The 27,179-nt window shown below is 39.0% G+C and overlaps 1 protein-coding gene and 1 long non-coding RNA gene across 2 annotated transcripts in view; both read right to left on the reverse strand.

Moving 5' to 3' along the window:
* Nucleotides 1-10,005, reverse strand: part of LOC131685872 (DNA polymerase alpha catalytic subunit-like) — a 35,385-nt gene extending 25,380 nt beyond the window's left edge. Inside the window, exons 1-3 of the mRNA XM_058969881.1 lie at nucleotides 9,886-10,005; nucleotides 9,610-9,810; nucleotides 7,289-9,556 (exon numbers count right to left, since the gene is read on the reverse strand). Coding sequence (XP_058825864.1) covers nucleotides 7,289-9,556; nucleotides 9,610-9,810; nucleotides 9,886-9,901 — 2,485 coding nt within the window. The 5' untranslated portion in view covers nucleotides 9,902-10,005. The remainder of the gene's footprint in view (nucleotides 1-7,288; nucleotides 9,557-9,609; nucleotides 9,811-9,885) is intronic.
* A 7,593-nt stretch (nucleotides 10,006-17,598) lies between these two features.
* LOC131685880 (uncharacterized) lies at nucleotides 17,599-25,263 on the reverse strand. Its single transcript, XR_009304885.1, has 4 exons — nucleotides 25,212-25,263; nucleotides 24,827-25,155; nucleotides 24,136-24,407; nucleotides 17,599-18,093 (listed from the first exon to the last, which is right to left on the reverse strand). It is a non-coding gene; the product is annotated as an uncharacterized LOC131685880 (long non-coding RNA).
* Nucleotides 25,264-27,179: the final 1,916 nt, after the last annotated feature.

Raw genomic sequence — 27,179 nt, forward strand, 5'->3', positions numbered from 1 at the left:
TCAAAGGACGTTCAACTAATACAAATTTACTAGAATTCGTTAACTACTCATTGATTGCAATGGAGAATGGAAACTACACTGAAGCTCTTTACACGGACTTTAGCAAGGCATTTGATCGTATCGACATACCCTTGCTATTATTCAAACTGAAAAAATTAGGAATTGAATCAGGTCTTCTCAAATGGCTCGAATCATATTTAACTAACCGTCAACAAATAGTTAGATTTAAAGGGAAGAAATCGAATCCCATTCAAGTCACATCAGGAGTTCCTCAAGGCTCCCATCTAGGCCCTCTTTTGTTCATTTTATTCGTAGACGACATATCATACATTCTCAAAAACATAAAAGTTCTTATCTATGCCGACGACATGAAGCTCTTTTTAGAAATTAGGAACGAACAAGACATAAAGATATTACAGGAAGAAATACATATGTTTTACCTCTGGTGTAACAAAAGCCTTCTGCAACTAAACGTAAAAAAATGTAATGCAATAACTTTTAGTAGGAAACGAAATACACCTGACATTTCAATCACTCTAGGAAATCAAGTGGTACAAAAGTGCGAAAGAGTTAAAGATTTGGGAGTCATTCTAGATTCAAAATTAACATTCATTGACCATTACAACACAATCATCAATAGAGCAAATAACATGCTTGGATTTATAAAGCGTTTTAGTTACAATTTTAATGATCCATATACAATTAAAACATTATACATCTCGTATGTAAGGTCAATACTGGAATATTGTAGCATAGTTTGGTCACCTTTCTCAATCACACATGAAGAAAGAATAGAATCAGTACAAAGGCAATTTTTATTGTTTGCACTTCGCAAAATAGGTTGGACACGATTTCCTCTCCCATCTTATAAAGCTCGTTGTATGCTCATTAACATCCAAACACTAAAAGAGCGCCGAGAATATGCAATGGTTTCATTTCTAAACGATATAATTTCGTGTCGTATTGATTCAGTCGAACTTCTATCTAAACTTAATTTTTATATACCTTCCCGGCAGTTACGAATCCGAAATACATTTATAACAAACAATTATCGTACAAATTATGCCAAGTTTGGACCATTAAATCAGATGATGGCAACTTACAACAAGCACTGCGAAGCTATTGACTTAACAATGACAAAAAGCAAATTAAAAAAATATTTCAATTCTATTCGCTTATAAAGAACATCCTAAAGTAGTGCTATGTAAACCAGATAGTGTTTAGTTTAGTTATTAGTATTTTATGTTTTAAGTGTATACTATATTTTATCGTTGTAACAAAACGGTCTACTCTTGTTTGACGACAATAAATAAATTTACAGAAGAAGCAACAGAGCTCAACAGAGCAACAGATAGAATTCAACGTCTCCAAAAGGGCAGCAGTGGCTTTCACATTGAAAACGTCCGGGACAATGTAGCAGCGAATCTAAAAATAATCAAGATGATTGGGAAGCGAAGCAGCAGTGTCAACCCCAACACTCTCATAAAGCTCGGAAACGTTATCATTTGCAGCCGCCTAGAGTACGGGGCTGCAATGTCCGGAAATGAGGATTTTATAATTTACCTTGCACAACATGCTAAATTATTTAATTTGGATCCAGTCTCGTTGTCTCCTTCTTCTTCTTCTTTCTCGTGTGAGCCATCGTTTTGACAGCTCGTTTTAAAGGCCAGTGACTCAGACTATATGCCCTCCGTGTCGTTTACCGTGTATGTAGCCGGAATAGCCGGTTTTCTGTTTTGGTGTTGGAATATCATGAACTCAATTTGCATATTCTGACGAATTCTGCTACTTCCTTGTATAGTTCGTGATTGCGGGTTTTATACAGTTCGATAATTGTGGTGAATTTATTGTCAAACGAGAACTGCATTCTTACTCTGCCGAGGCGGGGACAGTGTAGTATCAAATGCTCTGATGTTTCAGATTCTTCGAACAATTCACATTCATCGCTGTCCAAGATTTTCATGCGATGCAACCAATATTTCGAGTAGTCATGGCTTACCATTATACGATTCAGCAGTTTTACGTCGCTTCCTTTCATATCCACTTTGTTGAACCAAGCTGCTTTGTAGAAGTAACTTTGTACCTCAAAGAATTTTGCTCCTTTGTCCTTCGAGTACGTTTCATACCATCGATTTGTTCTTCCTTCCAAAATAATTTGTGCGTTTAAAAAAGCATCCTTCAGCAGAATTTTGTGATGAAGCACTTCCTTCGAATTAACGCCGGTTTTGGCTAGCACATCAGCGGTCTCGTTTCCTGTGATGGATACATGGCTAGGAATCCACTGTATACCTGTATTCCATTTTTGGCAGGTATTAAGAATATCAATCAATAGTCCTTCATCCTTCCTTGCTTCCTGGGTATATGCTAGCATAAGGCAAGCTGATCTCGAGTCCGTGTATATCACGTAGTTTTGAAGCTGATCCTGCTCAATTATGCGAGTTGCTATGTGTATGGCAATTAATTCTGCAGATGTAACGCTTGTCTCAATAGCGAGTTTGTAGCTGAATCTTTTTGCGGTGTTCTCGACGAAAACTCCTATTCCACAGATTGAACCCTCTTTCGAAGCATCTGTGTAAATTCGGCCCCTGTCCTTATTGCGACCGTTCATCACAAAAAGTGCCAGTTGTTTCAGTTTCCTGGGGTCGTTGTCCTTTTTTGGAATCTGCAATTCCTCCAAGTATGGATGGATTGATACCTTGTCTATGTTAATCGCTGTCGCCAGCGGACTGATAGCTTCGAAAAGTTCTTTGTTGGTCCAGTATATTTTTTCAACGTAAGAGAATGCATCCCATCTGTCTTGTTCGTCTGGTAGAGTTATACTATTTAATTGTTTAGCTATCACGTGTAGATTTGGTAACTCCGGTGATTTTCCGCAAACATTGATTATTCGTGACTGACAGTATTCGCCGATTGGCGGGTTTTGCATTGTTGTGGACTGAACATCCATACTCCAATACGCTTCTACATAATGCCATGTATATTCGAGTTAGTGTATCCGGATGTGCTCCACTTTTGTTTCCACTCAATACCTTCACCATATTAAGTCTCTGCTGTACCTTATCACGGACTTCTCGAATGTGAGCCCCAAAACTTACGTAGCGGTCAAAAGTGATTCCAAGGTATCGATGATTTCGCACTGTTTCGATTGTCGTTGCATTAAGGGTGACACTTAGTACCTTATCATTATTTTGGTAAAGTAGAGCCTTAGTTTTTTCAACGTTAATTTCCAAATTCAAAAGTTTTGCTTGTTCGGAGAACTCGTCTAAATACTCCTGTGCTGTATCATTCAACCGGTCCAGTGTCTTCGCTTTTACCAGAATTCCGAAGTCGTCTGCGTACTGTACGAGTACGACTCCATCCTTTTTGATTACGTGCAGCTTTTGGGTGTAGATGTTGAAGAGTGTAGGGGATAGCACATCGCCTTGTGGAAGTCCGTTGCTTATGGTTCTTCTTATTACTTTTTCACGAGTGTGCAGGGAAATGGTTCGGTTTCTTAAAAAACTAGAAATCCACATGAGGATATCTTGTGTTACACCTATGCTAGAAAGTATCTCTTCTAACCTGTCCGTTCTAACCGCATTGAACGCGTTAGAGAGATCTATGCAGATCAATGCTGTCACCATGTTGCTTCTTTTGCTTTCTTTAATCCAGTTAGTTACGAATGATATACATGTGTTGGTTGACATGCCCTTTCTGAATCCAAAGGAGTTCTCCGGAAGAATGTCCCCACGGTCGAGTATTTCTTGTAGTCGTTCCAAAACTGCTGTATTGGCAACTTTAGTTAGTGTTGGAACTAACGAAATCGGTCTTTCTCCAGACAGTGTATTTTGATCGCGTCCTGGTTGAGGGATTGCGACGACTTTGATATTATTCAAGCTGTCCTCCAAGCAACCTCGTTGCCACATGTTGTTGATGTCTTTAATGATGCATGCTGCTACATCTGGTTGCAGACACCGGAGCATCTCATACGTAAGATTGTCCTCGCCGGGAGCCGATCTTCTTTTTTTTACTGTAAAGTATCTTATTCCAGTTCCCCGTGTCCAAAAGAGTAGTTGCGCTAAACAATCCTGTCGTGTAGTCTAACTGTGGATCGTTGTATCCGAAGTGTGTATCCAAGAAGAGTCAGATTCAGTAGATTCTCCATACTGGCCACTCGGTTGAATAGTTTTCTAGCTTCATTTTTCTCCTTCCAGGCCGCGTCTACGTCGTCGCACCACCAAAATTTAGGTGTCTTCGTGTCTTCTTTACGTTTGTTGCAGATCTTGTATCGAATGAACATCATCTGTGTTTAACTTAGAAATGTCTTCCTTTATTGCTTTCTTGTCATAGAAATACCCAGATCGCAGTTTTTGTTCCTGGGTCCATACTATTTCTAAACATCTATGGTGGCTGCCTATGTTTTCATCCAGTGCAGTCCATTGCATGGCATTCAACAAGTTTAGTGAACACAAGGTGATATTTATTGCGGATGAGCGGCAATTTTGTTTCAATGGTATGTAAGTTGGTGACCCGTCATTGAGTAACAACATGATGCTTTGATTTATGATGTCCATTAGAATCTCACCCTTTCGATCGCTAATTCCATCTCCCCAGCCTACATGGTGTGCATTGAAGTCACCGCCAACGATAGCTCTCCTGAAATTCCTCAAACTTGTAAAGATCGATTCGATGTCATCTTCAAAATCTTTTGGTGTGATCATCGGGCTTACGTAAACAGATGTTACTATTACATCTAGATGCAGAATGTGTACACTCACTGCTTGCGTGTAACGCGACGTACTTCCCATTGATATTTTAGCAAAATTCCATTTGTTGGATATTATCACTCCAGCTCCACCATATCCATCATCTCTCGAGTGCGGTATGAAATGAAAACCAGCTACGTTGTATTTATTCGTGTTTTCCAAATCTAGTTGTGTTCATGTTTCAGAAAGAATAGCTATTGTGTAATCCGATCCTGTGACGGCCCTGTGAAGTTCCGTTTTATTTTTGAAAAGACTTTGTATGTTAGTTTGTAAAATACGTATTTCGTTGAAAGCCATTTCACTTGGGTAATTGAAGAGCTATGTCCGTCTCTGGATTGCCTACAACCGTTTTGGCGAGATTAAAATGTTTTTTGTACACTTTTTGAATAAATTTTTCACGTCATCACGCTGTCCCAGCATTCCGATGAAATCAGAATAAAAACTCGTCATTGTTTCTTGGTGCATTCGGTAGGATTTCGTATAGGCTTCTTGCGTGACGGCCTCCCAACGATCTTGCTCTGTTACGTTGAAAGGGTTTTGCAATGCAACACCCGTTTTCTTACTCATTGAGCTTTTTACGATTTCGTTCCTGCTCTCCGTAGATTTGCGTGCCTGATTCATTGTGATCAGTCTTGGCTTCTTCCCGTACTGTTTTACATTCTGCTCCTGTTGGATTTTCACGGCTGCTTGCATTTTTCTCCTTTCCTGATTCGTTTGTATCCACTGTTCTCGTAGCGGATCCCTCCACTTGTATTGCCCTTTTGCCATATTTGCGTAGCTTTGATCTAGTGTCGGGAATTCATCGATATTCATTAGAGGTTCGTAGAGGTTTTGGGTGTTTATGGGAACGTGCTCCCTAGCTTCCGTATATGTGAGAATTTTTTTTTGCCATGAGGGTTTTGATTTTCAGTTGTCTCTTTTGTTCTGGACAGTTTGCGTCCGTTGAATCGTGTTCGGCACTATGACAATGTACACATTCGCGTTGATTTTGACAACTTGCATAATCCTGGTCCGCTTCATGTCTTTCGCCGCATCGGTCACACCGCCGAGCTCCCCTACAATTGTCAGTCCGATGTCCATACCTCAGGCAGTTCATGCAAATAACGACTTTCGGCGTGAAAGCCCTCACACGGCTGATACAGCAAAATATTTTTACTATGGTTGGCAATTCTTGAGCTCTGAATGTAATACTTAGTCGATTGATCGGGATTCTGTTCTGTGCATCCCATCGTGTCATTCTGGTGATTTCCAGAATTGGAAATTCACTTATAATATCCGTCTTAATCTTTTCTACGCTGATGTCTGTTGGTATTCCTGTGATCACCCCTGTGATGCTCACGAGATGCTTGGGAACGTAAGCGCGATAAAGGCTACCTCCAGTGTTGATTTCGTTAATCAGTGCATTTGCCTTGATGTAGCTGCTTACAAACACGATGATTTTGTGCAAACCGACATATTTCATATCCACAATGAATTGCTTGTACGTTATGTTTTCCTTATTTGCTCCTGGTATTCCCGTAACGGATGCTCCATCAGTTATAATATCCATTCGATTTTCAGTTCCGGCTATCTCCCCCGGATCTGGGGGATCCGCATTCCCCACCATCGCTGCTGCTCTTTTCTTTGTTTTTTTTTTCTTCTTTTTCCGCACTACTGTTCGAAAACAAAATGGCGTCGTGACGCCCTCAGGACCGCTTCCAACGTATTCCTGATTTTCCACAGATTCCTACTGCTTTTCTTCCCTTTCTTCGCGTTATGCACTAATTCGACACTCCTTCTTTAAAACAACACCACTTTCCCTATTAAAAGATCCAACCGCAACAATTTTTCAGTTATGAAACGTCCGCCAAAAGGAAGTTCAACTTAACACTTCAAAACGAGAACGAGCTATCCTCGTTGTCTCCACAACAAATAAAATATCAAAAATGGCCTTAAATGGTGAAATACTCTTGTTTGAGCCCAACGAAAACTAACCATCGGCTTTAAATGGCTAAGTCCGATGACATGCTTACGCGATTCGCGATGCGGTAGCGGTAAGCGAAGCGAATGCGTTTGACCTATCTCTTTGGTGTGTGCATGTAGAACGCGTAATACTGTCATAGTAAAAGCGGGGCGAACGCGGCAAAACACTATGTCGCGTCCGTAAACGCTTCGCTTTCCGCTTCAGCTTGTCATCGGCCTAAGGCGATAATATGAATAACGCGAAAATAGGCGTATTACATTAAAATAGATTTCCAAAATGCCTGTTTCTCGTTTTGAAATACATATCGGATGTTGCCTGGTTTTGTCTTCAATATTCAACGAAGGTGCCCCTAACGATCAAAGCAATCGTGCTGTCATTCAAAGTAAATTTTCATCAGATTATTGCACGAAACAAGACTGCTAAAACAAATCAAAACAGACCCTGGCACAACGTAAGAGTACAAAACTATTGATTTTGAAGATATTCTAATATTTGGAAATATTTTCCTAGTTATTTAGTGAAATAATTGCTCGTGCCCGACCCCAAACATCCCAAACTATACTACTCATCAGTAACTTACCCGGTCCTGCACGTGCCGCCTTGTCCGGCAAGATATAATCCTTTTCGCTGAACGCGTGCAGCAACAGAAATTCATTCCGCTCGGCCCGACCACCGTGCAGTGTTCGATTCATTAGATTTCCGGCAATCTGTGTAATCTGCAAAGCCAGCGGCAGTACGTTCAGCTCACACATCAATCGCATCGTGTAGAAGTTGTCCTGCATGGTCAGTCCGATCAGTTGTTTCAGATCGACCGAATTCTCAAACATTCCCGGTATGTCGTCCAGCAGAACGTCTTTCCGTTCACCGTCCTGGATCTTCAGTACCTCCGCGCAGAGTGTGTTCAGATCGTAGCTGCGTGATTTAATTAGCTCCTCCGCCGACGTTTTCACGTCGCAAATCATACGGCCAACGAAAAAATCGTCCACCCTCCGGCTGGAGGGTGACTTCATCTTTAATCGCCCGATTCGAGACCACTGTTGGATCTTGATTGCCATCAACCTTTGACAGATGAGATCCAGCTGGAAATCGTACGCATCGTGCGTTACGATCAAATCCGGATCAACATTCCCGTATATCGAGAGAAACCAATTCAGCAGAGTTCGTTCGTTCTCACACTTGGTCACCTTAGTGTTCATCTTCGGATCATTAGGATTGAAATCGTACGGCCAACTGGTGCTATTGGGTCGAGCGACTCCACAAAAGTGCCTGTTGAAGGGTGGATTCGGGGGAGGTTTGTTGAGTGGGAATCGATCATGAACCAGAACGGAAACCATGGATATTTCGTTGGTACCCTTGTTCAGAATACTTCGCACATTAATGGCACAGATAACCAGCGGTGGAGGAGGTATAGCAGTGACAGACGAGTCTTGGACCACACTTACACATCCGATATCCGGTACAAGGAATTCTGCCTTGCAGTAACTTGATGAACTATTATTCTTTTTGAAGTTTTTCAATTCCATCCAGCAAGGGCCTTTCACTTTACGTTCCAGAAGGAACTGTTCAACGATGTTGGTGTTGGTGCCGAAAATATGAGCAATAGTGCGATATTTGCGATCCAAAGCCGGTGCCGGCAATTTAGCACTGTACCGAACCTCCAAATATTCGCTTTGGCTAGGCACCTGCAGTTCGCTCATTCCGCTCGTATATGCAAAGTTTTTCGTGACCACTTTTGTTTTATACTTCGTCACCTTCAACCTAGAACTAATGTCATTGCAGAATTCGTTGTACACGTCCAGCATGCTAACATCCTTCTCGGTGTCAGTTCCACTCCGAATGTCAAACTCTTTTTCGCGGGCCAACATGTACATACAACGGTCCACGTTCTGAACGTGAACACAAACCGATTGGAACTCGTTCGCTTTTCTTCCCGTAGCCATTTTACCGAAAATGTAAATCTCTCCCTGACATTTAGCAGGATCTGTCCAAGCATCCCAGAACCAGAATCGCATCGTTTCGCTACCCTCCTCAGTGGAAGCGTATGCATCCGGAACGCTTGAATCCATTTCGGCAATCATTTCGTCTTCCAGTTCTGTGGCGCAAATGCTCCCCCATCCGCTTAGAAGCTTTTCCGAACTCGACTCAACAACTTCTGGCTCTTCTTTTACCACAGAATCCATGGGGCGCCTCTGCGTGGGTTGAGTTTCCGCACACACCCCTGTCAGATCAAAATCATCATCAAGAAAATCTTCGTTCATCTGAGACAAATCCGTTTCCGCTGGCGGAAGTTCTGCTTTGATTTCAACTTTTGTTACTGGTTTTACTGGCGTACGAATTGCCTCCTTAGGTGTTTCCTGTTTGGCAGGAGCAGGTTTAGGTTTTACTTTTTGTCGATTATCCGTGGAGCTTTGCTTCATAACCCGATCCAGCATCTCCTCATCGCTGTCATGTTCCACCACTTTCTCCGTCTTTTTAATATTTTTGCTAAAATTCTCCATATACTTCCGCATCTCTTCTTCCTTGTCTACTGGCTTCGGTTTCGGAACCATTTTCATCGGCCGGATTTCTTTGATCTGCTCAGAAGCCGTTTCACCACCAGTCCCTTCGGATTTAATCTCACCCAAAATATCCGCCAGTACATCATCATCCGAAATTTTCACCTTCGATTCTCGTTCCTTGTTGAAATAGTTCTTTAGCGATTTTCGACCGGCCACCGGAGCGGAATCTTCCCGCGCTCGTTTCTTGCCCTTTTTGCCTTTCTCTTTAGTCCGACTGGAACTCTCTGCCTCAAGTTCATCCTCGTCAAATACTTCGCGACCATTTTCCACGTATCCGTAACCGGAACCATCTGAAACAGAAGACGTGGTCTCAAACATCAAACAAGTACCGAGTAATCCTCACCATCATCGACGATGTCATCCCGCGCCCGTTCGTTCACAATCCTCGCGTACTCGTTCTCGTCCACCTCGTCGTAGACGTTCTTGACATCACCCACCTCATACTTGTTCTTGACGCCGGAGGCCTTCAGGTTTTTGAGTCGCTCCAAGGCTGCAAAGCGACCATGTTTATCGATCCGGCGGCGTTTACTCCGCTGGTCGGCACCTGCGACGGAAGTGCGCATTATAATTGCAAACCCCTTTCACATTTTTCGAGCATACTTCGCAGAATTATACTTACTGGGTGATTCACTCATCGTGATAACTTAGAAATTATTATTATTAGTATTTTATTAACGATAAAATAAGTTTTAAAATTGATGTACATAAAACAGCATCGAATGCAATTGATGAACGATCGACCGACTGACGTATATTTTGTTTTGGCGCCAAACACGCACGCACACACACATGCATTTTCAATCTTAACTGCAGAAAGCGCCATCTCTATCTCAGTTGAACTACATTTTTCTTTAAATTTAAAAAAAAAATATCAATATGAATGAATTTTGGAACGTTTCCGAGAGTATGAAATGATTACATATTATGCAGATTACAACATTTATAAGAGTGTTATGTATCAATTTCAACATTCCGGTTTTAATACAGTTCTTCAGAATATTTTTGGACTTGTTCTACAGTTCCACAGATGTCGTTTCAAGATCGGCCATCGTACTGTCTGTCGAAAGAAATTCCCTTCCAACTCGCATCGGGCAACACCTGACGACTAGCGGTTTCGTGCAGTTTTTTAACATTATTTTAATATCGTAATAATTGCAGGGGTGCCAACCAGATTTATACAAATTCTTCCAGGTTTTCATTTGTCGTCCAGCCAGATATACAAATTAGGTTTCTCGACAAACTTATTTAGCCAAACATGTCAAATGTTGCAAGTGCAAATGACAGTTTCTCTTCGTTTACTTTCGCTTTCGCTAATAACTCGGCCGTTTATACCGTTGTTCCTTAACTCTTAAGCAGACCCTACACGAGCAGAAATATTGACAATAAATCATATATTGATCAATATATTGATGGTGTAAGGTCATCTTGAAAATATTCGGATCCGAAGAAACAACGTATTTTTCGTAGCAGACGATAATCTCGTGCAGCTCAAACTGCAAATTATTTTTAATAACTAATTTTCCTTCTATATGATTTCACAAAGTACTTACAATTAATAGTTTTTCTTCTCATCGTGCTTTAGACGGATTCCTCTCTCGCTATTCTTCGCAAGTATTCAGCCTATTTTAAATTTACGTTTTCGTTATTTTTATCTTTAATTATTCATTCTTTATTTTTACTTACAGGTACTACACAAGAACGCAAACTGCAAGTGACAGACTTTTGTCACCCGTTTCGTCGATTTCACCAGAAAAAAATATAATTTTATTTTAGAATTAAATAACCCTTCACCAAATGCTAATACTGTTTTGTTTTTTGTTTTTATCTATAATTGTCACTAGCGCAGTTGGCATTATAGACTTGGTACGTTGCTAGACCGACAGTACTCCCGTATCTGCTTTCGTCGGGAATAGAAGCAGTCTTGTCAATATATTTATTGACAATATTTCTGTCTCGTGTAGGGTCCGCTTTAGAATAATATGCTAGTTGAAATATGAGTTTTACGATATATCCTGAAACAATATTGAAAAGTTTTATGATGACGCCGTAATAATCGAAAGAGAAAGTAAACAAAGAGAGGCTCTCATTTGCACTTTTGGCCATTTTACATATTTGTCTAGAATGATTAGAGCTCAAAACCAAGTGTAAAAATTCACTTCGGGCAGAAATTCCGGACGAACCGTTAATCACCCAAGACAACTGTTGATAGCAGACAAAAGAGAAAAGTTTTCTCTGTCGTGCACTGCTATGCACTGTGCTCGGGTAATAACGGTTTCTCCAGAATTTCCCTGCAAAATGAATTTTGACATTTGCGCCCTAATCATATGTTTGTCAAGCTTTGTCCCAGTACATGCAAGCAAACAGAAGCAAAAAAATAATTTATCCTTTTTACTCCGGTTTGCTACCAGAAGAAGAAAAAAGCAAACAAGAGAATACTGGAACGATTTTCTCCCTGTTTGCTCCGGTGTACTTCTAAAAATATTGTCTGCTTTCAATTTAAAATAAATATTTGTTGATTCTAAAACTACTTCTTGAGTATATGTAGCTGAAAACATTACAAACTTTTTTTTTTCGCTGAAACACAGCAACGTTTTGTTGATTTTTCATTAGCTGCAAGATTCAGAAACCTAAGATGCTGAAAGCTCCATTTGACTGATTCTCTTTGCTGGAAATTTAGCAAATGAAATTGACTCCTTATTAGCCCAACTACCTAATTTTCATAAATTCAGGATATATTGGTTAATATACATGCAAATATAATGTAAGCCGAAGTACAAAATTAGGCGGGACAATCCCGGATATAAGAGAACTTGTCCAGATATTATTGTTATTACTGTTTCAATATTGTTCGACGCAGAGCTCTCGCAGTAGATTTATAATAAAACCTCATGTGACATCAATCACTGTACAACGGAAAAATGGTACAGTAAATTGACATTCAATATTACTGTTTCCAAGAAAAGAATATATGAAAAGGAATCGATTTTTTTATGTTAAGATGCATAACCACCTCACTTTTATATTATAAATGATTCGACATGGAAATTTACTGTAAAATCGATATAGTTTGTTTTTTGTATTGTATTTGTATTTGATTAGACATTCCTGTAAATTATTGTAAAATTACTGTTCGGTCCCAATGGAAATTATGGTTTTGTTACTGTCATGTCTATTCGTAGTGGTACATCATGTAAAGACCACGAAAATTGAGCCAATTTGTTCTGATCCTGCATTTGTCGAATATTGGGATATGAGTCAGCTTCGAATTTATTCGAAAAGATTCTCAGTCTAACAAAAGTTATCCAGGAAACGTACAACTTTAATAGGTTTCTTAAGTGCGTTCCGCATTCATCCCGAAAATATCTGGTCACAGTGAACAGTGAAGTGCACTAAAACAACTCATAGATGTGCAATATAGTAGATGAGTTTAAGCCCATATGACGCGTTTTTTTTATTAAAATCTTATAAATAATCTGGTAATCACTCGACGAAAATCAAGTCAATTCATGCGGATTCAGACGATTCTTCGTCTGAACTGAAATATTTTATGGAAAGCTTTTGTAAACTCTAACCGAAAATAACGTCTCTAACGTGGAAGCTGAGGTCATCTCGAGATGGACGTTCCTGAAAATTTAGGTGACTTGAGTATTTTCATAATCACTTCCGAGATGATTGTGCTACTAATAAATTGAAAAGATCGTGCTCGGTGGGATTGGGTGGTACTCCAAATACAGTTCATAGTCGTTGTGCTACTGATGCCAAAGACGATTCGATTAGTAGTTTGTGCTGGACATATTTCCAGTGATTTGGAAACTCATTTATTATGCTATATTCCTCCCTAAGGATGAAAAATTAAAAATAGTCCTAGAGCTCGGATACAGACTTAAAGATCCAGGCGTTCGAGAATTATAGAGCAATCCACGCTGGTAGACAGTAACTCAGAGACAAATAGGGTTCAAAAGCAGTCCTTTTGGATGCTGAGAGTGTCGAGGTTTTTATAGGTCGGCAGTTAGAATCTGTTCGTCATGGGAGATGTATATTAATCGACATTGGACAACCACGCTTCTGTCGTCCCTGTTCAGGTAATACTGGTTCCAAATAGTCGAACAATATTCTAGTGTAAAGAGGATCGACACGCAATAAAGCGATTTAAGACAGTATACGACCGAAAAGTTCTGTGTTCGGAAGATGCACGTTAGCTACGTTGATGCCTTATCCACAATGTATGAAGTATATTGTTTGAACGTTAGTACGAATCGTAGATGATTTCGAGATCCTTGGCGAAAGAGTGTCTTGGAATGCTAGAATCGAACAAACGGTATGACGTTTCAGCGCGAACGAGACGATTGGGTATTTTCTTTGGTTTAGAACCCTTCTTTTTAGATCATAACACGTACTTAAGTGTCCAGTTTTGTGATGGCCTTTTTAAGAAAAAAAATTTATTTTGTCACACCGATTTCTTTTAATAAACAAAATCGATGTTCGGAATAAAAACCCGATTATTCGTGAAAAAAAAAATCGATTTTAAAAAAGTTACATCATTTTCTAAAGGGAATTTCGTTTGTCAAACATCAAACTTCAATTTTGAAAAAAATCGCATCGAAACCCCTTATTCCTAGTCCAATTAACTCTGAAGAAATATGGGATCGGTTGAATCCCGTATCCATCAAAATCATCATTTCGTTGGCGAGCGAAAACTCGGTTTTTGTAATTTGATATTGACCTCATTTAAGAGGGAAAGGAAATATTAATATACCGAAATGGCTTCCTTGTGGAATGCTAAATGTTCCGAGGAATGGTTCAGATAGGCAGTACTTTATGCTGATTTGGAGCAATCGAGAGGAACGAAACCAACGAAGAAGACATCCATGAATACTGAGTTTGTCTAGCTTGGTTGTTGCGATATCATTGTTGATTTATGTCGTATTCGCTTGAGGCAGAATCTTACTCAGTTTCGGACCTAACTGCTGTCAAACCGTTTGTTTGAAGCCAGTTTCGAACCTACACTGAGAAAAATGTAAACGTTATGCCTATTGATTTGACACATAGATTTTTGCAATTGGCGGTGGCATATAGACACTATTTGTTTACTCATAAACCTAATGTGTGTATTTATGAGAAATATTAATCTTACATTCACATTTCATAACTATAAGGCACATAAAACCCGATTCTATAACAATATGCACATATAACTTATGTGTGCGCATATATAGTTTATACAGTTGACACATAGAAGAAATGTGTACGCTGTATAACATTAGCATTTCTTCTTCATATGGATTTTAAGTGGTTTGAAGCAAATAGAATTAACGTTTGGATTTTTTTTCAGTGTAGGTTATGCCCCACTGAACTGAAAACCGGGATGGGTTCCAACCTGAAATATATTTCGGGTTCACTCGCACCACCGCTGTTTTGCGAGAAGCCAACTCAATTTCATTAAAAACGTTTGTTTGAAGCAACTAACCTGGGTTAGTTCCTAGGTTATCAACCGAAAACGACATTAGATTCATGTAAAAAGCATCGGTTCGCTGTCCACGAGTACATACGTTGTAAATCAAAGCAGGTTGGTCGTTGTCGATTGTATAGATGTAGTGCTTGCAGTGGATCTAAAACAATCAGCTCGAATAGTTTTGATACGGCTATCAAACACAAGCTACTCTGGTAATTATCGATGTTTGATTTGGTTCTCTTTAAAGTGTACTGGGAACATAGATGCCGGTTTTCAACAAGATGGGAAAATTCCAGTAGCGAGAGATAGTTTGAAGCTTCGTCTGAGTGAATGGCAGCATAATCAACGCAAGTTTAGTTGATGGATCGTCCTAACTAGAGAGGTAGAGAGATTCACGACAGAAACAACTTGTTGTGATGAAAGACGTTCGTTGAAAAAAGTGTTGAAAATTTGTCAGAAAACATTTGGCATTTAAGGACATACAAGATGGCAGAAAGTTATGGTTCTGTAATACTAGTCTCTTATGTTTCGAAACCATTTTTTATGCAGCTCGTTTGGCAGACTCAGAACGGTTGATTGCCGTGAAGAGTGTTGAATGTCGCTAATTGTTCGTTTTGGCACATGACGGTCAATCTTCCTTGAAAACCCAGTGCACCAGGCCAGTCAGTTATAAACTAGGACTATACACTGAACTGCGACTGAAGACGTACTATTGCAGTAGCACTAATCAGCAAATGCTGAATAAATTTTCCAATTTCAACTGGTTAAGTATTGTTAAGATAAACAAGAAGTATCACTTTCTGTTAGCAGCAATTTATTTGTCAGCTCAAGCTGAAATCATCAAAATTAGTTTAAGGTTATGATTTTAATGTGTGTACCTTACAATTTAGTGTTCTTCTCCCAAGTAATTTTAAGGATCAGCAATCCAACTCGGAGTGTGTGAAATTAACTGTAATTACAATCAATCAAATTATAATAAATTCATTCTTGATATAATCGAAACTACTGTCTGTTTTCAACTCACGCAAATACAATGTATAGTGGCCTTCTTGGCAATCGACACTTGGTCTTCAATCCAATATGGTTCGCCCACCTAGTTAGGTAACTATTAGTTTAAGGTTTCTAGATACTAAGATTTCATTTTTTTCACTTACTTATAGGTTTAGCTTAGCTTTTAGCAATTAAGATATAATGTAGTATAGGTTTAGTTTTAGTATAGTTCACTAGTTTTAGGTTTCGGTTCACTAGCAACACGAAAATAATTCGCAATCTCGCAATATTGTTTCCTGTTTTTTGACACTACGATCGACCTAACATCCTCCTGCCAAACCATACTGATGACAACTATTTAAAGCGTCGCTTTGGTTGGCGCTTTCAAAGGGCCTGTACACTTTCCTGGCGAATCGGTGATGGTAACAAGTATTGAATGGCAGTCGCTTGAGTATATACAAAAGCACACTGAAAAAAAAATCCAAACGTTAATTCTATTTGTTTCAAACCACTTGAAATCCATATGAAGAAGAAATGCTAATGTTGCGCACACATGTCTTCTATGTGTCAACTGTATAAACTATGTATGTACACACATAAGTTATATGTGCGTATTGTTATAGAATCGGGTTTTATGTGCTTTATAGTTATGAAATGTGAATGTAAGATTTATATCTTGCCATTACACACATTAGGTTTATGTGCCAGCAAAAGGTGTCTATCTGCCTCCGCTAATTGCAAAAAGCTATGTGTAAAAAGGTACAACGTTTCATTTTTTTTTGAGTGCAGCCAATCAGCACAAGCTGATTAAAATACATTGCACAAACGCTTTTTCAGCAGAAATTGTGTCCTGGGTGGTAATTGGGTCATTAATCAAGGTAGTTAATGGAAGGTGTGGTCGTGATAATTCAATTTTATTATATTAAATTATAATTAAATAACTTTTATTTGCTATTTTGATTACAAAAAAAATGAAAAAAGTTCGATTTTATATCTTTAACGTCAGCTGCTTCTGAAAAAATCAAAAACAGCATATGGCTTAATGACCCAATTAAGCATATTGGAAAACGTCATCGTTGGATCGTTCTCATCGTCGTTGTTATGATTTTCGTATCCGTAGTTTATCCAAAAACGTGGTGTTGTAGTCAGAATTTTTTGTATCGTAGTCGACATAGCTGGCAACGTCTTCAAAGATTATTCCTACACAGCAAAAAAAATCTTGTGATATCACATCAAAATCGCTGCACATCGCTCTTTAGATAGAGTAGTGTGATATTACACGATTGCATGGTATGTGGAACGACGTAAGCAAAATGATGTAATGAAAAGGATGTGTTCAAGAATAATGCATTGTACTCAATGTTATGGCGAACGATGTGATGACGAACGACATAATGTCGAATGATGTAATGGCAAATGACGTAACGGCCAACGATGTAATGGCGAACGATGTAAATGGGAACAACGTATAGCCAGTTGCGAAATAAACGCAGAATAAAATTTTGCTCCAAAAACACTTGATAAGGTCTTTTGTAATTTTGTCAAATCTCATTATTTTTGGATGAAAATTTCGCACCCTAACGCTTCAATATATTATTATATGCGCCATTAAAATCGTTTGATTCATACAAGAAGTAACCTATCAAATTTGGCTCGCATAATAACAATATACGAATAATAAACTGGCGATTTTTAATCCAATCATATTGAGTTTTGAAAAAGCTACAGATCATATCAAGCATTTCTGTGGCCAATGTGTTATCCGGCGTTAATTTCGCCTCTGAATGAAATAGACAAGTCGCTCCAAAAGTATAAAATGCGGTGTGATATGAAAAACTTGTCAGCTATATCTTACATTAAAGCTAGTATATTTTTATAAATTTGGTATGTTCGACGAATCCATAACTTGTTAAAAACAAAACATTTTTATTGGAAAGAAAACTTTGCTATTTGGGAGACCATTGGACCAGTTTCGTGAACATGGTTGCAGAGAGTGGCAAATCGCTAACTTTATCATGCGACGATTCAAGAATCGTTGCTGGGCTTGAGAAGCGCTTAAAACTAATTTTGGGGCCATTTGACCACATTCCAGTGAATCCAGGATATGGTCCCAGAGGGTGACTTTTTGTTCGGCTCATTTTATTCTGGCTCATGATGTAACGGAACGTTTTGTTGATCGATTAATCGTTGCATCCAAGTGAAGATAGTTGCATTTCACACTGGTTGTTCAAAGTAGTTCCTGGAACGCCACATGGTCGCAGTAATTAAATCAAGTTTCGCATCAGAGTGCCAGTTGTGCGTCGATTTAAGCTGGTGGCAGTGTATTTGAAGAATTGTTAGATTTATTGTAGGTGGGGTACGTACACTGAATTCGATGTCATCATGCTGAATATAAAGGAAATAATATAAATTATTATTGTTTTACTGTTTACGATCCGTCTGTTCTTTCGAGATCAACGAGATATTCTAAGCTGAACAATGTCTGGTCGCTTCTGTCTTCACAATTAAATATTTAAATATTCTTGTTTTTAATTTTTCGGTATATAAATTATAAAACCCTCAGGTAGGCCTATAAAAATCGATTTATTTTATTTTGTGATGTAATAAACCTACCAAGAGAACATATTCTTTGGAAAACTAATTAGCCCTTATCAGCGCTATCAAACCGTCAACCAAGAATTAAATTTGAAAATCTTTTTATCCGCTAAATACATGCATCGAGCCGCAAATCATGAACAGTTTTTGTTCGAAGCTCCTCCTCTTTGATGATGAAAGTAAACTGATTTCATTCGATGGCCAGCCTATTTCGCTTCGAACGCAAACTGAACCAAGTAAAAAACCGGAGTCGTATGCGAGTGCGGCATCATTCGTATGTTAGTGTGTTACACTCATACTGGTAACATACGGTCGTCTGGTGACGGTATAGGAGGTAAGGCTAAGAAAAAGCAAAAATCCCGCTTGGTTCGTGCCGGTCTCCAGTTGCCTGTCCATCGTTTGCTGAGAAAGGGTCACTACGCCGAGCGTGTCGCTACCGGAGCACCCGTCTACCTGACAGCAGTGAATATCTTGCCATCGAAGTGTTGGAGCTGGAAATGCTGCCCCGGATGACAAAAAGATCAAAAGAAGGCCTACGCAACTGAAAAAAACATACTTTCTTTCCGAAACAACGAGAAAACCACCCTTTTCAGGGCGACTATTTTCTTCGCATAAAGAATTAAATTGTTTTCACTAGGAGCCCACGGCGCCATGTAGGAAACGCCATGTAGCGTGTATGTCGCGGAGCTGGCTGGTTCTAGCTTCTGACAAATACTTCATTTTTCATCTCAGTTCAATCGATGCTCTCCAATCAATGAAACCAAGTACACCTCGTTCTACCTGGTGGAAATACAAAGAAATCTTTTTGCTCTGGCTAACCAGTCATTTCAGGTGACATTTGTGTGGGTCCTATCCAGGACAAATAAAAGGCTGACGAATTGGCTAAAAAGGAGCCATAGAAGGAAATGTTCTCGAGAGACCGATTACGTACAATGAATACCTCAATATCCCTCAACAGAAGGCCCTTTCTGTCTGGCAATCGAGATGGACCATGGGCGACAAAGAACGATGGCTACATTCAATAATGCCAAAGGTCTCACTTAAACCTTGGTTTAAGAGTTTTGATTTGTTCAGAGACTTTATTTGTTTCACAGCAAGACGCAAACGCACATCATTCGCGCATAGGGCTTGCCGAGAGCGCCCTATGTCATTGTGGTAAGATATCGACCATATCGTATGGTCATGCTCAGGACCTGACGCTGATCATCGCAAAACCAGAGCACAACTGAATGACATGCTCCAAACCCGGGGAAAATCACCCAATATGTCGATCCCGGAACGCCCTGGCAACTTGTGAAATATTTTTCCAAATATGCCTTTTCTTTAAGTCCATCCAATGTTTAACCCAAATTTCAATATTTAACGTTTCTTTACGACTTAATACACTCAGTAGATATCTACACTAGTTCCCCTCTGACCCATTCTCGTTATGGACTTATATCTGTAGCTTTTGTTGCTGATATATTGGCTGTAACGAGAATTGGGGTTTTCTCGGTACAGATGAATCATCTGTGGCGAGATTCGATGGCGGACTGCAGCAAAAATCTCGCACGGTTTCCCAAATAGTGGACGCAACACACGGATCCTCCCACCAGTAAGGAAAATTCACCATCTGTCAGCGATGGACAACAACAATCGCACGACGAACTGAAGCATCGCATGAAACCACGATTTATCCACCCCTACTAAAGGAAATAATATAAATTATTGTTTTTGACGTAGGACTTACGTCTTTCTTTACTATACTGGGTGTCATTTCAAAATTTTCAAAACGGATGCGTTACGTACACTTTGAACTCTAATAACTTTTCTCCTACTAAAGGAATTACTAATTTTGTTTCATAAATCGAACGGAAAACGTTCAACGCTTGCTATTGATACCTTGTTTGCTATGTAAAACTTGTTTAAAAAGTTCAAAAACTACTTTTAATGCGAATCAACATTAATGCTAAAACCTATAAATATGGGTGTCACAGTTTTTCTTAAAGCCAGACGTGTGTAAGCCACAGAGCAGAACACACGTACGTGTGCTGCTCAACGAGAAGCTGCATTTTGACCACCAACCAAATCATAGCTACTGCCTTATCGCTGCCAACCAAGAACAGTCGTCGCCCTGCGTGAAATTCATTGCTCTCAGAAGTGGACAGAGTTACTAATTCGCAAGCTGCTCTTCCAGTGCCTGGTCCGTGAGATTGCACAGAATTTCAAAACCTACTCTTCCGGAGCTCAGCCGTAATGGCCCTTTAAGAAGCCAGCGAGGCCTGCCTGGTTAGTTTGTTGGAAAATACCAATCTGTGCGCTATCCATGCCAAGCGAATAATCATCATGCCGAGCGGGAAACGGCGAAATAATATTCACAACAAACGGTCCTTATTAGGACCACAAAATCGTTCTCAGAAGAATTACAATTGAAATTTCCATTTCGTGCTTTGGAAAATAACTTCCCTCTTATCGGGTTAGTTATTTTCTATAATAATATCCGAAAAATGTGCAATAAAACCAATAAACTGACCAATTGGACGGAAGCAATAAAATACCTACAACAATTTGAGTCAGAAAAGTGATATTAACGGAAAAATGCTTCGATCGTTGTGTTTGGCAGCTGAAGTTGCCGATTTGTTTTCCAACGTCAATTATTTGCGCTGTGCTGTACGGAACAGATTTTTGCGCGATTTGTTGGGAAATAATTAAAACAATTGTGTAGTAGATTCCGTAGATTTTACCGTAAATTTTGATAGAAATGATTTTGTAAAAGCATTAATTAGCCGTGCTTTGAATGGTGGTTTTTGAAAATCTTTCTAGAACATTAGTGAATGTGGAAACCCTGCTACTAAGCGAATGCCACGCCAAAAAGAATGATGAAAATATTTTCATTTGTCGCACAAAGGGATGGACTACCATCTGCACTAAGAAGTTTATAAAAGAGATCGCATTCCGATATACAATGCTCATTCGATGTGAGCTGCGAAAGGGGAATGTTCGTGTATGTACGCAGCAGAAGCGAATTCGGGCAAGGTTCGAATCGTTAGCAAGGATTCTCGTCTGGTATCACCAAACAGTTATCTACAAACCGTTCTTTTTAGGATGAAAACATAATGGAGAAAGAATTGAATTAGAAAGTTCCATTTAATAACTTGAATTGAGTTTGCGCCTGTCAATTCTTGTATACATTTACCAGTGATTCATATAAGCAAATGTTTATCAAATTAATCTACAAACCCGAAGGTTTTTGCAAGTCCTAGAAAATCAGTGAATGTGGCAATCTCATTCGACATGAAATTTCCAGTAAACATTCATTCAAAAAATGCATTGGCTCAAATTATCCATGAATGTCATATGATATGCCCAAGTTTAGTCCTACGTCAACACCGCGGTTACGTCCCGGACATTACCCACTCCTAGTTTTACTGTTAACTATCTGCCTGTCCGTCCGAGGTGGATCAGATTTTCTGAGGCGAACTTTGTTTGGTCGAGCCTTTCTCCGCAATCCAAAATTTGAATATTTATATATCCTTGTTTTTAATTTTTTGGTATATAAGTTCTATAAAATATCACTGTTCATGATGTTAAAAATATGAAATAAATCAGTAGTAAATTTATATACAGTACTGCAACAATCACACGGGGCTGGGAAAGTGAAACAATGGATATGATAATGGGAGCCTCACGACCAGTATGCTTGGTGCGAAAACTAAAATTCTTCGCCCGACAGTCCGGCTTGAACCTTCCGGTCACAAATCTTGATAGCTCCTGGTTTACCTATAGTATTTCAACAGCAACAGTCTTTCTCAAGACTACCTATATTTTTTCGACAATCAGTCTTTAATAGCTACTTTTTTATACTCATTCAGTCTTTTTCAAAACTAAAACATTTTTCAAGAATAATTCAGCCCAAAGAATTATTTAATTCTTCCAACATGTCTGGGTCATCACAGAAAGGCCGTGCGTTATATATAAAATTTGTTATTGTCAGTTATTGTTATTTACCAGTCTGCAATCAGATTGTCTCAACAACCTATTTCTGCAACCTATGTACATTAACTGTACACCTACCGTCTCATCCTTGCACTTGTCAGTGTGTGCAGTGCTTTATGGTCGAGTTTATGGTCACACCTATGACCGCGCACCCGGCTTCTCATGAACGTTTTGGCGGCTCAAAGGGCTGTCCTTCCATGTTGCTCAGGGATACATTGCTCCTATACACATCCATACATACAGGCATACATTCATACATACGAACTTACATACCTACATATCTACTGTTTGGCACAAGTTTGTTGCACAGAGCGTGCAATGTAGTGTCATCTAGTCTGCTCAATTCTATGGAAAATCATCCTACCATCGCCTTGCAAAATTTCGCATTGAATCCGTTTCTGACTCTTCTTAATCTCCTTTTTGTCTCCTAGGTCCGAAGCGGATCAACCAACTATTAAGGAACCAAGCATAAATTACGTAACGCAAAAAATGGCCCAAAATTGACTCCCCCCTCCCCCCATGTAACAAATTGTCACAAATTTCTCTATACCCCCTCCCCTATTACGTAACAAATTCTTTAAACAATTTTTTTTTTTCTTCAGTGAAAACATGTTACGTAACGTTCTAGCTTACTCCCCCTCACCCATATGTCACAACATGTAGCAATTTGTCGTACCCCCTCTCCCCTAAAAGCATTACGTAATTTATGAATGGTCCCTAATGGATACGGTAAACATACTAGCAGTATTAGTCCTTACTAGCGAATACTTTTTCCTACAACTGTGCTGTTTCACCTTGATCTTATAACAGAATTCGATTATCCCTGTTCCAATCAATATTCGTATTCATTACGATATGGATCAGGCAAATCCTCATTTTTTTCTATTATCATTATGCTGAGTAGCTATAGGAGTGAAGGCATTTTAGGGTTTCACAAAAAGAATCTCTGCCTATAAAGGGCATGAGAAATATTTATCCATTATTCCCCATAAAGTTTGCTCGAACCGAATGTCCATCTGATTCGACTCGAACAGACCACACCGACCCGAAAGGGCTGCATATCATTTCTAAGAGTCTGTGTGCTTGGTCGAATTAAATAATCATAAAAACAAATCCTGAATAATTAACTAACATTCAACTACTCATCAACATGATAAAGGCAAATATCTCAGAGGGCTATTCCACTGGAGTTGCTCTTCTAGACATCGAAAAAGCCTTCGACAGTGTGTGGCACAAAGGATTCATTGCCAAAATGTGGGATTTCAATTTTCCAATTTACATAATAAAGATAATTAAAATTATTAATCTTAATATGTAGCCTTCGATACTATGCAAAGAGTTGAGGGGTAAATGTTAAAGCGACCGATTTATTAATAGAAGAGAAAGTAAACAATGAGAATCTCTCATTGTTAGATATATCTTTTAGAAAAAGCCTCGAGATTTTTCGTTGGGACTATGGTCGCATTTGCGATGGCGCCGCTGACATAAGCACAAGTGTACGGGTGATAGACCACTAGTGGCCAATTCTTCCCAAATCTGAGGGATAACCCACTAGCAAATGAGAGGTTGGGACCGTGTATAAAAGGTGGAGTTAGTGTTTTGGGAAAATTGGCGGATCGATATTTGTTGGAGGAATTTCTTTATAGTGCCATGTCTGTTAGTCTGTGGTATTGAGACAAGCTAGTTTTACGAAATATCTTAACTTTCGAACCATTCGTGTTATAGTTAATCATTTCACATTATAGAATAAATGGATTATATAGAATTACTAGCTTTTGTTGTATTTTTTTTGACTGGAGAGGCGCATTTAGCAGACCCTTCATGTACCTAAATTGTTTTCGGAAACTAGGTGCTTACCTCGCTCTAAGTAGCGATATTGTCCCCCGCCGACCAGTCATTATTTAATTAAACCCTGAATCACTTGAAGGTCTGGTGTGTCGTCTCTTTTTTTAGTATTTTCAATATAAATCATTCGTAGTTGACTTTGAAAGATCCCTCAAAAAGCAGCAAAGTTCGCCAACATCATTCTTGTCTTCTCGGAGGGTGTGTTTGCACTCGCCCTCAAACGCGTGAAAGTTTTTACGTAGCTACTCGAGGTACTCGTTCAACAAGGGCATTGCCGTACATATCTGGAACAGAGTTGGTCGGTGTTAAGTCAGACCGGACTGTTATAGGGCTTAAGCACTATTTACACCTATCCGATCCGTTTCAGTGCCGGTTCAGTACCGTGCACGGACACAAACATTCTATCATACACATCAAATGCATTCATACTAATCCGTGCACCGGACAAGTGTGGCTCGCATTTGAAGTATATGAAAGAATATTGGCGCCCATGCACGGTACTGAATCGGATCGGAAAGGTGTGAATATTGCTTGTCTTAGCCGGAAATTGATTAGAAATTTAAACCCAAATACAAAAATCGATTCCGAGTCGAAATTGTTTCCTTTTAACCTAAGTTCTAGTAGAAACCAGCCAGAACTTTGAATCAAATTTCGGCTGGGAAATAGAGGACGGTTTGCAACAGTAAATCTTATAATTACTTACTTCCACTTTGATATGGCTTTCGTTTTAATTCTTTTGCTCGCTGTTCAATATTGCACATAATTGCATTTTCACTGACTCATTCATGTTAACCAATCGAATAATAAACTCCGGGTCCTTGGTTCCGACTATAGATGTCAACGCCCCCGTCTCTAGCAGATGGTTCCCGTTTATTTTCATTTTTCCACTCGTAGATCAACTTGATTCGATCGAGCAACTCCAGTACGTCCTCAACTGCTGTTGTCGAATGAATTAATATGGGTTTCATGCGGTAATTCTCCAGCAAACAGTCAATGAGGCCGTATTCCAGCAATGGATAAACGGCCCAAAAACTAGAAAAATGCATTATTAGCTCAATACAAAAGTAAACAAGGCACAAAAAACTTACGAAGTTTTCAGATTCTTCCGGCCGAACATATTTTATTGGTTCATTATTCAATCGTGCACAGCGTTTAGTTTTTGTTACTTTTATGCTAGTTTTATCAAAATTTAGAAAAACTAATTTTCGCATCCTACTGTTAGAATAACGAAGGAGAAAATGGACGAAATTGCTCATCACCGCACTGAAAAAAAAATTATACTGTTTAATATAAGTTTGGTGCGTGCGATATGACAATATTTGCGTGTAAAGAGTGATGTGCACTGTATTGAGTATAATATCACACCAAATCGTGTAATAACATACATTTGCAAATAAACAATATCACGCGTCACAACGGAACAAACTTCCATCAGATTGATATTACACGCTTTTAACTGAAACATTTTGTACATCTTTTTCATCACAATATTATCTCAACTTGAATGCAATATCTAGTGAAAAAGATGCAATATTCTATGAGCGTTGTTTGCATATGATATTAGGTGATCCAAGTATAATTGCATCTAAAATCGTACAATATTGCAATCTATTTATCATTACGTCTTAATTTGATGTGCATCAATGGATATCGCATCGACAATTATTACAATTCTTTTTGCTGTGTATGTACAACGAATGTGTAAAAAATGTATTTCATTTCCATTTTTTGCAAGTTTATACTCCCTCGAAGAAAAGTTTGTTGGATCATTTCGTTTGACGTTTTGATGAATGCAGTAAATGGCAATAAGTTGAATTTTAAGGAGCGGTAGGCTATTGAGTTTTTGTCGACCGGTCTCACGAACACTAAGGGGCCCTGCATAAATGACGTAGCATTTTGGGAGGGGGAGGGGGGGGGGTAGGGAGGATATACCAAGTTTGTGACGAAGTGAGACGAGGGGGAGGGTAGGGTCAGAAGTTGTGCGACGTAGCATTAAGTTTAAAACCCATTGTTTAGAGAAAACAATTTAATGATCCTCCATTCCCAAGAGAAATGAATTTAAATTCAAACAAGTTACTTTTTTGCGGTTTTTCATGAGGTAAATTTTACGATTCGCGTAATTACAAGTACGCAAAAATACGAAAAGATTTTGTATGCGGATTTAACTTGCTACATTAATTAGCTAATGTTGCTAACTAGTAGACTTAGTTTGGAAGCTGAATTAAATTTTCACTTCGGATTCAACCAAACAAAATTTAGTAATTTAGATGAACGTATGGTTCTTAGAATCATTGGCAGCTGCACGATTGTGAACTGAGAGAACTTGTCTTCATGCTCCCCTTGACATATGAAATTCAAAACAAAACAATCAACACTATATTTGTCATGAAATGGGCTTATTTTGCACACAATTTACTGTTATAATGAAAATGTCAAACATTTTGAAAGGACATGTATTTAAAATAATTGAAAAACATTTGTGATTATTTTTATCATCACCTTTGCATGGGACGAGGGGAGGGAGTAGGTAAATGCTACATTATTTACGAGGGGGAGGTTAGAATTTTGTGACCAAATGTTACGAGGGGAAGGGAGGGGTCAAAAATCGCCAAAAAAAGCTACGTCATTTGTGTACGGCCCCTAATGAAGTTTTCTGGTTGAAAACAATCCCATTTACTTTTGCCGTCTTTATTATTTTCCACCAGCTTGTGATCTAGTATTTGTGTCATGTGGCGTGTATACGTACATGAGCCGTAGAAAAGTCTATTGAAAATTTATTGGCTACCCGCCGTAACTTGCCGTTTACTAAAAAAATGTTGATTGAAACACCTTACAGGGCTGATATGTGACATGCTACATGTAATATCCCTCTAAGAACGGTTGGTTTCAAAATCGTCCAATGAAGGACGTTCGTTGGACCAATTTGGACAACGTCCAAATAACCGTTCAACGAACTCCATCGTTGGACCCGTGTTGAACGATTTTGAAACAATTTTTTGGACGTCTCAGTGGGATATCACATATATGCACGCGTTGCAAATTACATTGTGAATTTC

Source organism: Topomyia yanbarensis, chromosome 2 (genome assembly GCF_030247195.1).
Source record: "Topomyia yanbarensis strain Yona2022 chromosome 2, ASM3024719v1, whole genome shotgun sequence".
Classification (NCBI taxonomy): Eukaryota; Metazoa; Arthropoda; class Insecta; order Diptera; family Culicidae; genus Topomyia; species Topomyia yanbarensis.